Here is a 14,433-nt window from a genome sequence, read left to right as displayed (position 1 = left end):
CAGCATGTGGAACAGGGAGTACAAGGTATGTCCCAGGCACCAAGCTGGGAAGAGATACAAACAGTACAGAGGAACTGAATCCCAATTCCAAATGATCTTGAGGAGTGGGAGAAATGATCTGAGACCAACAGCATGAGGCTCCCTGCAGAGGAGTGTAACACCAACCTGGGGATGGGGAAATCAAATACACCAGCCCCAAGCAATCCATAACCTGCTACAGCACTGCAGGAGTTGGGAAAATGGGGGGAAACTCCCCCAGAGCCAGCAAATAACTTGGTAAAGTCAGGTTGGGGCAACCTGGGCTAGTGGAAGGTTCTCTGCCCGTGGCTGGGGGTTGGAATGAGATGGGCTTTCAGGTCCCTTCCCACCCAGAGCAGTGTGGGATTGGAGCCTCAGCGAGTCTGGTGATCCCAAACTTCCAGAGGAGCAGGAGTTTTCTGCTTGTGCTGACGTGCCAAGACCCCACGGGGTTTGTGGGCACCTCGCAGGTAATTATTGATGTTGCTTTCAACTTTATTGCCCCCCCAGGGTTTGGCCTGGGGCATTTTCCCGTGGAGAGCTGACAGTGCTCTTTGGAAGCACTTGGGTGATCATTCCCTGCTGGGATCTTTGTGTGGGTGAGGAGAGGAGGAAACAAAGCCAAAGCTTTTGATGAGGAGCCTTTGCAAAAGAGCCCAGAGCTTTTCGTGGGTGGGGATTGGAGCTGGTGCCAGCAGCAGGGTTTATCTGATTTTTCTCAATACCTGGATGGTGTTGCTGTGCCAGTTCCCAGTTCCCAGTGTCCCAAGATCCCATGTAAGCAGCTTTGGAGTCGTTCCTGTGGCCTGTGCAGCCACGTGGTGAGATGAACACATCACTCAGCAATGCCTGGGGCAGGCAGGGCTGCAGAAACCCATCCCTCCAGGAGAAGGGTGGCCTTTGCTCCAGGAAGTGTCCACAGGCACTGCAATAAGCTGCCTTTTTTTTATTTTTTCAACCATTCCTTAAAACTAACAGTCCTCAAGACGCTGGATTCGCTCTGTTCCAACCCTCCATGGATCCCTCCAGCTTTTGGTGAGCTCTGAAACCACAATTCCCATGCCAAGGAGCCTCCTTTTCATGGTTTTTCTCAGCACTGTCTCTTTGCACGGAAGAAAAAACTTCTCCCGCACGTGAAGCTGCTCTGGAGGGTCCATCTGACCACGTGCCTGAGCCTTCTGCTTTTCTCCTGGAGCTGCTGGAGAGGAAACTTGCTCCCTATCAGCCCAGCCTCCTGGTGTGAGGAGGGCTGCAATTCCTGCCCTGCGTGTTTTCCCTGTTCCTCTGGGCTTTGCCGTGACCTTTTGCCAAATGTGAGTGACCTGTTGTCAGCCTTGAGATCTTCATTTGCCTCTTCTGGTGTCTCCAGCCCTGTCAGGGGTGTTTGGCTCTGATATTCCCACAGCAGCTAATCTGATGCAACTGTGGGATTTGTGCTTTCTTAGTTCTGCCTGGCTGATCAAGGAGGAGGAGGAGGAGGAGGAGAGTCTTCTGTGACACTGCACAGGCTTCAGGGTCCAGCTCCAGCTCTGGCCCCCCACCCTGCCAAAGGTGAGGATAATTCCTGGAGGGGGGAGGGTGTTTCTGCTCCCATGGCTGTGCCTTCAGCGTGGAAACACTTTTGAGGAACCACAGAGGGTTAAAACCACATTTCTGAAAGCAGCCCAGGGGAATAGTCACATGCACAAGGGAGATTTTGCAAGTTGGTGCTTGCAGCTCGGGGTGAGGAGAGGGAGGCAGGGGCACAGGCTGAGCTGTGCCTGGTTAGTCTGAGCCAGGGAGACACAGGCAAGAGAGGGAACTTTCCCAGCACAGCTCAGGGCTGCAGGACCAGAGACTTCCTGCTTGGTGGTGGCACCTGGGCAGTGCAGAGTGGGACAATGGCACAGAAAGGCCAGGCAGGAGGAGGAGGAGGGGACTGAGCTGCCTTCCCAGGACCAGGAGCAAACTGGACCAGGTAAGGCTCTGCTGGCAGCTCAGGAAATGAAGCAGGACTGGCTGAATGTTTCTCTGCTGTTTAGTGAGGGCTTGGAGGTGCCTGAAAAAGAGGGTCCACAGCCTGAAGGAGGCAAAGTCACCATAGAGACGTTGGCATTGCATAAAAAATAGGAAGAGATGTTGAGAGACAGAGCCTGGGAGTGCAGGAGATGAGAGGCTGCTCCTCCAGCTGGCACAGGAGGCACCAGAGGAAGATTTGGGGGGACAGGGGGGCCCCCCCTCCAAAATGGGCAGTTCTGCAGTAAAAGGCAGCAGAGCCACATGAGGTCTGTGCTGCACAAAGAGGCAAAAGCAGAGCTGCTTTGGGCACAGAGCTTGTCCTGGCTGGGGAAGGCTTTTCCTTCCTGCAGCTCCCTGATGGGCTGGGAATGGCTGAGCTGCCCTGGCCTGCTGCACCTTCACTGTCACCTCCTGGGGACTGTCCTCCAGAGACCCCAAATTCTCTAAGACATCTAAGCCACAGAGCCTTGATTCACCTCTAACTTACTGTGCCAGCAGCAGCAACGGGTTGTTTGATTTTAAGTAGGTTTTTCTTTAGTTTCTAATTAGATTTTCCTTTAGTTTCCTCTGTTCTTTCACTCTTTGCTGCTGTTTTCTCTGGGCTTTTCTGTCTTGATTTTTGTTTTCCCCTCTTGTTTGATTCTAACCTGAAAGGATTGATGGCAAAAGGGGGGAAGGGGGGAGAAAATTCACCATCTCAATCCCCCTTTTGGTGCTGGTTGATGTGCTCTGTAACAACGTGGCTGCTCGTGATGCTTGTGGGAGGGCTGTGCTCAGAATTTCGGGGGATTGCTCCTCACCTGAAGAGCAGGTGCTGTGCCCACCCTGTGCACACACACACTGCACACCTCCTGTGCAACATTTATCGTGGTTTGTCCCCTTTAAGGGTGAGTTTCCAGCCCTCTGAGGGGTTTGTCCTGCCAGCAGAACCTCTCCTGTTGTTTCTCTTGCCTCCTTTCTTGCCAGGGACTATCCTGGCTGTGTGCAAGGGGGGGAACTGCAGCAACAACCCCCAGTCAGAAAGAAAACAACCCTCTTTGGAAGGAGGGTGGGTGAAATCCATGAGGGACCCTCACACCAGGGGACAGTAACAGGCTCCTGCTCCAGGCAGAGGTTAAAAAGAGGGTGATGTTTTTGGAGAGCTGGTGCGGATGCAGCCCAGCCACGTGAGGGGGAAGATAATTGAAAAGTAAACTCTTCAGAGTCTTCCAAGCTTTAATAGCCACCCACAAGTCTTGGCAGTGGGTTAGAGACTTACATCAGCAGGCAAACCCGTGGGCACAGTGCCTGCTGTGATGAGAACTCCCCCTGGCACTGAGGGGAGAGGAGAGGAGAGCAGAGACCCCCAAAGGCTTTGCTGCTCCGGGTGAGAGCTCCTGCTTGGCTCTGCCTTCAGCAGAGGCATTTTTCTGCCCGATCTGCGCCGCTCCCGCCCTGAGGAGGGGATTTATCCCCCGCACGGTGAGCGGGGTGCGGCGCTTCCAAGGAGGGGCTTTTCCACCGGCTCTGGCAGAGCAAAGAGCCCGCTGGCTTCACAAGGACAAATCCTGCCTGGTCTTGACCAGTTGCTTACAAAATACGAATGCTTAAGGATGTCAGGATAATTTAAGGAATATTTAAGGACAACCTTTCCAGCTATTAACAAAAAACCAAAAGGTAATTGCAGCAGAAGGCGAGTCTGTGCTTACTGTGCTCGGGGCTGCCCAACACCTGCCAAGTGCAGGGTCCAAGGAGCAAAGTCACTGCTGTTATCCCTTATTTGCTGTCTCTGCAAGATTTAGGATTTTCTTTTTCTCTTTTCAGGGCTAAAAAAAAAATGCCTCCTGGCTCGTGGAAAGCAGGATCTCGAGGGAGGCAGCAGTGGGAGTGTGAGTGAGGGTTTCACAGTCTGCTCCCCAGCCGGCTGCCGGGGGAGCTGAGCTGGTGCTTCTCAGCAGGGAGAGAGATAAATGCTGAATTTCTCACACCACAACAGAGAATCCCTCAGGGAAAGGCACCTCCAGCATGGCCCAGAAAAGCCAAACTGGCGGGACTGGGAAAAATGGGTCCTCCCTCCTCTACTGTAAGAGTGATTTAAAGGAAGAATCCCTGCAGTGGGTGACAGGTGAGTGGTTTGTTGATAAGGAGAGAGGCAGAGCTGAGCACGGGGCCCTTAAAATAACCACAGACAAACTTTTTCAAAGGTGCTCTTTAACAGCATCTCATTTGCCAAAGTGACTGAACAGTGTGGGTGTTTCAGCATTTTGGGAAGGGGATGGAGACACTGACTTATTAGGAATACCCGATATATAGGAATGAATGGACATCAACCTATTGAAAATCAGGACCCTAGAAGTCCTTTTCTTGTGGCCTTCCAAGACAAATTTGGGAAACTTGACTTGTAGTGTGGGCAGCAGGGGAGGGGGGGATTCTACCCCTCTGCCCCTCAGGTGAGACCCCCCTGCAGAGCTGCTCCAGCCCTGGGGAACAGCACAGAGAGGACATGGAGCTGCTGGAGAGAGTCCAGAGGAGGCACCAAGAGGATCAGAGGGCTGGAGCAGCTCTGCTGGGAAGAAAGGCTGGGAGAGCTGGGATTGTTCAGCCTGGAGAAGGGAAGCTTTGGGGTGACCTGATTGTGACCTTCCTGAACCTGAAGGGAGCCCATGGATGGAGAGAGACTGTTTCCAAGGGCCTGGAGAGACAGGACAAGGGGAAGTGGCTTCACACTGTGAAGAGAGTATGTTTAGATTAGATTTTAGGAAGAAACCCTTCCCTGTGAGGGTGGGGAGGCCCTGGCACAGGTTGCCCAGAGAAGCTGTGGCTGCCCCATCCCTGGAAGTGTCCAAGACTAAAGCCCTGGAGAACAGGAGAGCTGGGCCCAAGGCTGAGGCCATTTGCTTTATTTTTGCTTTATAATCACCATCTCCACTGCTGTGTGCCAGGAGGAGATGAAGCTCAGCAAACAAACAGCACCTTGTGATCCTGGAGGTTCCAGGCGCTCCTGCTCTCCCCTTTTTGGCTCAGTGCAGTCACACCCTGTTGGAATTGCCTCATTTCATGAGCAGTGAGGAGATGATGAGGAGGGAGGATGGAAATGAGGGAGAAGGGAAAGGTGAACATGTGGTGTTCCATCAGCACAACAGTCTGGGAGAGCACAAAGTGTCAGCAGGAGCAGCCCGGGGGACACCCGGCTGACCCTGGAGCTGCAAAGGGGAAGGAAAGCTGAGGGGAACATTTCAGAGAAACAGGATCTGAGCTGAACAAGCCACTTCCTCAGACCTGAACTCTTCCTCCTGCCGTAGCACAGCTTGTGTGAGCTCTAGGTGGGTGCCAGATGGGATGCCTGGAGATCACAGCTCTCCTGTGCCGCTCCAAGGCTGCTCCTCAAATCTAGGACAGGCTGTCCTCTCATTTTTTAGGCTCCTGGCTGTGACTGGGATCTCTAGCTTACACCTCTGAGGTGACACTGGGAAGCTGAGGGCCTCGAGCTGATCCCAGGAGCGCTGCTGGAGTGGGGAACTGGGCACTGGAGGATGTGGGGGGTTGGTTCCAGGGTGGCCCTGCCACATCCCAGGCAATGTGGTTGCTGGAAAGCACTTTCATTTGATTGCTCCAGCTGTTGTTTGGGGTGGGTGGGGTGGGCAGGCCGAGGGGGGATCTCTAAGAGGTAGATCAGCCTTACCAACCCCCAGCAGCCTGAGGCCATTGTCCTTTCAGTCAGGGATTGGTGAGGCAAGACATCATCTGCCTGAAGATCAGAGCATCATGTTATCTCTTGTTATCTCTGCTCACTCCTGGAAGTGTTTGGGGTTTCCTCCCTTTTTGTGGGTTGTCTCCTTACATCAGGCTGCTTCCAGAGCTCCTTAGAAATGTCCCAGGGGGATTCTGGATCCTTTTCCAACACATCAGGGTGGCCTCAGTTCCTCAGCCTTCCCTTGGCCGTGTGTTTCCTGGCTGCTGGGAGAAAACCCCCCTGCAGTGGGGTGCTCATGGCTCCTTTGGGCTCTTGCAGAACCCCTCAAAGACCAGGTGCTCCTGGTGCTCAGCATGGACAACACCTGCTCCACCTCCTCCTTTGACATGGAGCTTTGTGCAGAGAAGCTGAAGGCCCTGGGGGTCCAGGTGAGCTGCCCTGGGGACGCTGTGGGAGTTTAATACCAGCTGGGTTGGCATCATTTGCATTCACAGCCACATCACAGAGGGCTTTGGGGTTTTTTTGTCTTGAGAGGTGCTTGTTTCAGTTCAGCTTCAGCTGCAAGTCAGCTGGGGTGATCTTGGATTAAACCTCCATGAGGAAACTCTTTGAACATGGGTTGGAGTTAATTCTGCCTGCAAGTCACTCTGATGGGTCAGGGAATCCCTGGGACAATGTCTTGTCTTGTCCTTCCTCATAAAAAGGTGTTTTTCCTCCTGTGCCTTTCCCTGCCCTTTCCAGGCAGATATTCCAGGCAGATTTTCCTCACTGCAAATGGGGCAAGAACACAAGTTTTTGGTCTGTGAGAGCTGTGTGGGTGGGATTGGAGATGCTCTCTGTGGGAGGGGACACAGACTCGGGTTGCAGTGCCAGGCTGGCCCCACAATGTTTGCCCAGGCTGGGTCTGGTGGGACTGGGAGCCCAAACCAGAGGGTGGCTCTAGTTCTGTGTTTGCTCCCTGAGCAGGTGCCATTGGATCAGTGGAAAGACTTGATCCAGGATGGTGTCCTGAAGCCTGAAGTGAGGAGGTACATGTTCTACAACTCGCGGGCGTTCCAGATTGCCATCGCCGTGGTGAGGACAGGGGGGATCTCCAGGCACTGCCCGAGGGCACCAACACCTCCCCCTGGTTTCCTTGTGCCCAGGGAGGGCTTGGGCAGGGAGGAAATACTGGTTTTCACCATCCTAGTGGGTTCCTTTGGCACCAACCCCCTCCAAACACTGAGCCCCAATTCCTACACTATTAGTGAAAGGAGAAGAAGACAGGTATAATGGCTGTACAAAAAAACCCCAGGAACTAAAACAAGGAGCTGGATTTGATCACACCCTCAGCCCCCTGCAGACAAAGTACCGGCCTTGCAGCAGATGGTGGGGTCTGTGGAGGAGCCTCTCTCACCAGAAGAAGACGAGCAACTCCAGGCAGTCCCCTCAGCAACCAGAGTTGACTGGTCCGTCGGTCTAAAATAGCAGCGGGACCAGAATATCTTCAGATTTTTAAAATCGAGTTAAAAAGCAGATCTCCCAGCTCACAGAATTTCTGTAGATGGAGGGCAAGGCACCTCCTCCAACCTCTTGCTGGTACAGTCCCACCAAAGCAGGTTGTCTGTGGCTGAGGTAGCTGAGATACCTACAACAGGCCTGGTTTTTAACCTTTTCTCCTTTCACTAAGAGTGTAGGGATGGGGGCTCAGTGTTTTGAGGGGTTTGGTCCCTGTTTAGTGCAAATAAATTATGTTATTACAAGCTGATGCTGTGACATGCTATGTACACATCATACTTGGTTCCAGGCAATCTCCTGCCCAAATACTTGCTGTCTGAAGTAAAGAAATTCAGTTTTTCCCATCTTTATGGAAAGACCAAGTTTGTCAGCCCTTAACATGGTCCTTGATGCCATTTCAGTGTCCACTGTTTGAGCTTTATTGTAATTGAGTGGTCCCTGCACCACCTTGACACAGGACCTTTCTAAATACAGGACTATTAGAATTATTACTAATATGCCTCAGTGAGTGCATTTCTTCTCTAAATGGAAGAACTCAGTTGAAATCCTTCCTGGGTATAAATCATCATTAATAATTCACTCTTTCTGTCTTTGGTGACTGGTGATTTTTTACAATAAACTAGAGCTCACTCAGTCCTTCCAGTCCTTTCTTTCCCTTATTTATTGTTGGAAAGCCCTTCTGTCCTTTCTCACCCTCTGAAAAATCTCGTGTGACTCAATTTATGACGAGAGGGAAGGGAGAGGGACTGCTGGTTTTCTTCTTTGTGTGACTTTTCTCACTTTCACGGGTTTGTGACTATCCCCAGTCTCTCTTTAATTATTTTTTTCCCCAGGTTTTCTACATGTCTCTCTGGACAAACCTTTACTCCACGGTCCAGCTGTGTTCCTTTGGACGCTCCTGGGTGTCCAGTGTGCTGGTGACCCTGGCTGCTGTGGCAGTCACTGTACTGGTCATACTGGTCATGGATCGGCGCCAGAGGAAGGTGAGAGGAGGGAATTGTGTGGGGGAATGTGGGGCAAGAGGAGCAGGACTCCTGAGGGGAGTTTCTTCCCTAGATGCACACTGAGAATATAAATTATCCAGGGAGGAGGGAATATTTTTACAGTGTTCAGGGATCAGGTTGAGGCGAGGGGGGTTGTACAGCCAAGGGAGGGGTTGTGGTGCCTGAAATGTTGGAGCTGCTCAGGTTGGCTCAAAGCTCCTGCTGTGGCTGGAGGTCATGGAATGGTTTGGGTGGGAAGGGACCTTAAAGATCCATCTCCTTCCAGGGACACCTTCCACTAGCCCAGGTTGCTCCAAGACCCCTCCAGCCTGGCCTTGGACACTTCCAGGGATCCAGGGGCAGCCACAGCTTCTCTGGGCAACCTGGGCCAGGGCCTCCCCACCCACAAAGCCAAGGATTTCTCCCCAATATCCCACCTGACCCTGCCCTCCCTGTGTGATGCCATTGCCCCTTGTCCTGTCACTCCATGCCTTTGTGGAATTCCCTCTCCAGCCCTCTTGGAGCCCCTTCAGGTACTGAGAGGCTGCCACAAGGTCACCCTGGAGACAAACCCCTTGCAAAGCACAGTTCCTGCTCCCACAGCTGGTGGGAAGGCACAGGGGCTCACCAGCAGCTGTGGACAGTCCTGGCAGCCTCTGCTGCCTCTGGAATTAAGGGAATTGTTTATTCCTGCTCTGGGGTCGAGGTCCCACAGCAGCTGCCTTGTAACAGAACAAAGAGGCAGCTCCTAACACACAGAAGTTGCAATAAAATGATAAACCCAAGGTAGACTGGGCAGCAGAAGGAAGCAGGGAGGTGATGCTGGTGTGAGAGAAAGCACCCACAGCCTCCACTGCTTGGTGGAGGAGTCACAGGAGTGTGGAAATTTCTGTGGAGTTGCTTGAAGAATAATAGTGCAAAGGCTTCATTCAAAGTCCAGAGGGGGCTTTTTAAACGGATTTTGGAGCAAATGATTCCTCCAAGAGGAAACCTGGCAAATGTAGGGGTGCACAGAGGTTCAGGAAAGGAGTCCTTCCCTCAGGGGCTGCTGGGGGATGGAAGGGACAACATGACACTGGAAGTGAATTCAGCTCATTTTGTCTATGACAGAAATAAACCTTAGTGGGATTTCTGTCTGCTGGTGGTGAAGAGGCCAATCCTGATGGCTGGTGACACCCTGCCCTGCCCACACTCTGCTCATGTCACCGTTTTCCTGGCAGAAACCCAGGATTTGGGATTATCCAGCTGCAGTTTGTAGCGTGACCCAACTTTTCTTTTGTAGAGATGTTATTGTTTCCTTTCATTCTCTCACAGATAAACGTGAACACAGACGTGAGGCTGGCAGCTGTCAATGAAATCTTTATCAAGCACAGTTTAATTCTGGGGATCACAGATGTCCTGGAGGGGCCACACAACATCCTACAAGTATCCTTTGTGTAGGGAATCGTTCATATCCCTCCTGGGATGATGTGGAGGTATTTGGTGATGTTATGATCCAGAGGGTGGGATTTCTAGGATGTTCTTTTTATTGCATGGCCTGAGGAATGGGGTATTTTTATTTCTCCTGTAAGTGGTGATTGAGTTATGCCCAAAGTCAGTTGGAAATAATGAGTGTAAAGGATTGAAATGAGATTCCTTAGGGCAGACAATTATTCCTGGAAGTGTGTTATACTTAAGGGACAGTGATGATTCTCACTGTAAGTGGAGTGACAGCAATGTGCTTATGGCAAAAAAAACCCCAAAAAACACCCCAAAAGAACCAGCACAGAGAAAACCAGAGTGTCCCCCCAAAAATCCAACATGGAGAAAACCAGACTCCCCATCCCTGGCTTCAGAGACACCTTTTCTGGACTAGCCAAAGATTTAGGGGAATCAAGAGAGTTTTAAGATCCCATTAAGGTGTAAAAGGAAGGTGAGGGAGAGATGTTTAAAGAGGTAAGAAATACAAATGGTGAGGGAAGCCAGGGTGGAGCACAGGGGCAAGGAAGGGAGCAGGGAATTCTGCAGGAGGGCTGGCAGGGCCAAAGTCCTGCAGGGTGAGGACAATTACAAACCTGAATTACAATAACTGCAAACCTGAATTACACATTTATTCACGCCAGGATAGTTCTACACCTCAGTAAGTGAGGACTAATCCAAGGAGCCTTCACCTTTTTGTGTCCCAGAACTGCCTGAGAGCAGCAAATAATTTACAATTTCCCTGTCTGCTCAATGTCAGATCTATTTTAACCCTCTGGCTTTTCTGCTGTTCCTGGATCCCCTTGATGGTGGCAGGTTGAGGAGATGTCCAAGGGCAGACCTTTGGCTGCCTCAGAGCTGGCAGGACTTGCATCCCCATCACGTTGCTCTTGGAAGACTCTTCCCAGCAGTGTCTCTGTCCTACAGACCAGCACCAAGTAGGGTAAACTTTGCAACAAATAAAGGGGAAATATTATCAATAGTTGGATGTAAACACAAACATAAATGGGATATAAATAATATAAATATAATGTGAATAATATAAATATAAAATACATTTAGGATATAGAAATAGAAAGAGAAACAAAGCCAAGAAAGCAGGAAGGGGGTTAGGGTTTAGGGGAGCTAAGTCACTGTGCCCCACCAGTTTATTTGGATATAAGGCCACTGAGATGAGTGATGGGCAGTGACCCTGGGTTCTCCCTGTTGTGCCCCCACCCCAGGCTGCAGGAGGGGAGGGAGGAGGACTGGACTGGGGTAATGTCCCTTTCTCTGCCACCCCTCTTCTTGTCCCAATAATTTGAAGTTTTGTCTTAGAGCAGACATGGCTTAAAAACAGCCCTAAATGGCACTTAAAACGAGCCCTGTGATGTGGTTTTTGGGTCCTGGCTGTATCCTGAGCATCCCACAGGCTCTGCTCCCTGTGAGATCCCACCTCCCATCCCCAGGGAGCTGGGAAGATGGAACCATTCCCTCCTTAACCTGCCCCTTCCAGCTGTGGTTTGTGCAGTTCAGCCCCGAGCGCTGCCTGCAGGCCCTGTCCTCCCACCTCACCCACCTGCAGAGCACTGCACAGGTAAGGGGGTGGGCACAGCCTGGCACAGCCTGGGCACACCTGCAGCTCCAGCCCTGGGGCCCAGCGTTGGTGGGATGGGGGTGGAGAAGTGTTTTGATCCAGTTATTCAAATTATTAGAAATGCCTCTGCCTGAATTAAGGTGCAAACGAGACCAGCTGCCAAAGGGAGGAATGTGGATTTTATTTAACAGCACATGTGAATAATTTAACAGTTAATAATTTAACAGTACCAATTGATTTAATATTATTTAACTAATGATTTAATTAATTTAACCATTAATTATTGAATTAATATTTAATATTAATTTAATTAATGTTAAACATTGCTTAAATGAATATTAAAATTAGTAATTAATATTTAACATTAATTAAATATTAATTATTAAATTCAATATTAATGTTAATACTTCACATTAAATATTTAATTAATATTATTTAAGCAATATTATTTAATTAATTATTAAATAATAACCAATAGTAATAAGCTACTAAGAAAAATCAATTAAATAAATAAATAAAACTATTAATAATTGTTAATTATTATAGCAAATAATTTATTAAGAAAATAATTAAATTTTTAAATAAAATATTTTGTTATAAAATAATAGTAAGAAAATTAATCAAATTCATGAATAATAGCCAATTGCTATTAATTAAATAATAAATTAATAGTTATATTAATAGTTATGTTAATTAATTGATATATTAATAATTAATAGTACCAATTGATAATTAAAACAGTAACAATAATTTTAAGAGTAAATGTGTAATTTACTGTTATTTAACAGTAAACGTGAGGCAGGGAAAGAGAGAATTAAACAGGAAAAGGAGGAGGGGGGAAGAAAGAGAGTGACAGAGAGGTGAAAATAGAAAATTTATCCTCATTCTGTGATGATTTTGACAATATTTAAGAGATTACCAACATTTCAGCCCAACACAGCAAGGACAACTGAGTGTCTGAGTGCCCTCCTGAGCTTCTCCTGCTGGGATCTGGGCACACTGGGAGGTGGATCAGCTGCACCTGCTGGTGCCCAGTTCAGCAGGAACTTGTTTTGATTTGTTTGTTTGCTGTGTGGGTGTCTGGGTAATTAACTGCACAACTTTAATGAAGGAAAGTCATCAGGAAGCAAAGGAAGGCCAATTTTGGAAGCACGTGTCCCAGCCTGAAAGAGCTGACACCTTGAGCTGTCCTCCTGGAATAAATGGGATGGCCTGAGGGAGGAGGAAATGCTGTACTGGGTTAATTGGATAAAAATGTTGTCCTCTTGGCCTCCAAGGGAATGTTTGTCTCTCTGTGGGTGTATAAATATCCCCTGAACTGCCCTTGGTGGCTGTGGGATGAGAGGTGAGGGGGTACAACCCTCCCAAAACCTCCAGGTTGCTCATCCCCCTGCTGAACCAACAGCTGCAGCCTGGGGGGATGGACAGTGACCCCCCCCAAATCCACACACAGGGGATTTTATAGACTTATATTTGAAAACTCAGATTTTAAAGACAAGATTCCCCCTGTCAGGCCGTGACCATCGTGCTGGGAACAGTCACTGCCCCAAGAGCTCCTGGCTGTGGGATGGACACCCATCTCCAAGTGCTTGGGATGGTCAATCCCAGGAGTGAAAAACATGCAGGAAGAAATTCTTTGAGCCCTTTAAAGGCTGTTCTCAGCCACTGCCTTTGGAGAACCCGAAATCTTTCTCTTCCAGGCAGGATTGAGGCACAGGCTGGACAAGCTCTGTGTGGTCATGGAGGCAGCAGCTCAGCCCGACCTGGGGACAGAGGATGAGGAGGCTCCACGTGAAGAGTCCCCTCTTTTATCCACTGGGGAGAACCTGAATAAAAAGCCTGTGACATGCAATGAGCTGCTCTGCCTCGTCCCTGAGGGCCCACCAGAGGTAAGGAGAAACATCCCTCCCTGACAGCCCCAGGCACCAAATCAGCTCCCCAGGCAGCTCAGCTCCAAAACTCATCCCAGCACCCACCAGCCATGGGAGACTCCTCCTTTTTCACCACCAGAAGCACCTGGAATTCCACACACACCTTCTCCAGCCCTGCTGCTGCTGAGCAGTTCAGTCAGCCAATGCTTAATCCTTGAGGAATTCATGGCTTGGGCTTTTCCTTGCTGGTGGCCAAGGGGTCCCAGTTTGGAAGACAAACTCTACCCAGGGTCTGTGCAGGGCCCTGGTGCCCCTGTCCAGGCTGGGGATGAGTTATGGATGTGCCCAGCCTCTGTTCCCTCCACAGAAAGTGCCTTCAAAGACTTGTGCCACGCTGAGCAACAAATGTGTCCTCATTCCTGCTCAGCAAGGAGCTTCAAAAGGGATGATTTTGATTTATTTTCCAGTTTTCCTCTTGCTGTTACTAAGTGAATTCTGTGCAGGTGCCATCCCTGCAGATTGAGGCTCTCTGGCTGTCTAGAGGCCAAAAAAAAAGACAGTGACAGAGTGGGCAGGTCCCCAGGCTCCCAGGCCACCCATGGGTCATTTTGTGTCCCTCCCCTGTGGGGACAGTGCTGACCAGAAGGGGATCTGGGACAGTTATATGTGCCACTGGCTGCTGTCCTGCTCCTCTCAGAGCAGGACAGTCCTTGAAGGAGGGAACAAATGGTGTTTAATACCACTCTCTCTGCCCAGATGCTCTGCCCTGACACCTCTCTGCTCGTTCCAGGCCATGGCCCAGCAGCTCCTGGTGATCTTCAGCGGGTTCTACGTCCGGCTCCTGGTCACGGGGCAGCTCCCTGGGGCTGTGGCAGGGGGGCACCTGGAGCACAGCACCGTGCCCTGTCTGTGCCAGTTCATCCAGACCACCGTGCTCGACTCACACCAGAGCTGGTTCAGGGGCAGGTGACCCCCAGAGGGGCCTGGAAAACACCAAAATAAAAGCTGTCCCTCCACACCAGTGGGGCTGTGATCCCTCATCCTGGATTTACCCAGACGGACATGTGGAAGTAGAACTCCAATAAAACATGCAAGACACTCACAGAAAAGCCTTGGAGACCTGCCTGCCCCTGGCTCAGGGGGAAGGAGCTGCCCCAGGGGTCAGAACAGCCCAGGGACAGGCTGGAGCTCCTGTGGGACATTTCTCTTACCTGGGGGCTCAGAGAGTCACAGGGAACACCCACAGGTGCCAGTCCCGTGCCTTTGGAATGAAGCATGTGGGAGTTTCCAGTACAAGGAAGACAGGGAAACACGCCTGGAGGTGTTGGAAATGTGCTGCTTGCTCTGGGCTGTGTTTGT

General features: G+C 50.3%; 1 protein-coding gene across 4 annotated transcripts; it reads left to right on the top strand.

Annotated features, from left to right (window-relative positions):
- The first annotated feature begins 895 nt into the window (after nt 1-895).
- TMEM268 (transmembrane protein 268) lies at nt 896-14,092 on the top strand. Of its 4 annotated transcripts, XM_064677112.1 has the most exons (10): nt 911-1,331; nt 1,464-1,569; nt 3,820-4,120; nt 6,008-6,117; nt 6,656-6,763; nt 8,020-8,169; nt 9,484-9,594; nt 11,123-11,203; nt 12,904-13,092; nt 13,865-14,092. In XM_064677112.1, the coding sequence occupies exons 3-10, from the start codon at nt 4,021-4,023 to the stop codon at nt 14,042-14,044; spliced, it is 1,029 nt and encodes a 342-aa protein (XP_064533182.1). In that variant the 5' UTR covers nt 911-1,331; nt 1,464-1,569; nt 3,820-4,020; the 3' UTR covers nt 14,045-14,092. The 4 variants fall into 4 exon arrangements, with proteins under 4 accessions (XP_064533184.1, XP_064533182.1, XP_064533181.1 ...); XM_064677111.1 differs by having other exon boundaries at nt 911-1,569; XM_064677113.1 differs by lacking the exons at nt 911-1,331; nt 1,464-1,569 and adding an exon at nt 2,610-3,672.
- Nucleotides 14,093-14,433: the final 341 nt, after the last annotated feature.

This window comes from Pseudopipra pipra, chromosome 20 (assembly GCF_036250125.1).
Source record: "Pseudopipra pipra isolate bDixPip1 chromosome 20, bDixPip1.hap1, whole genome shotgun sequence".
NCBI lineage: Eukaryota > Metazoa > Chordata > Aves > Passeriformes > Pipridae > Pseudopipra > Pseudopipra pipra.
This window is presented reverse-complemented; position numbering and strand designations above follow the sequence as displayed.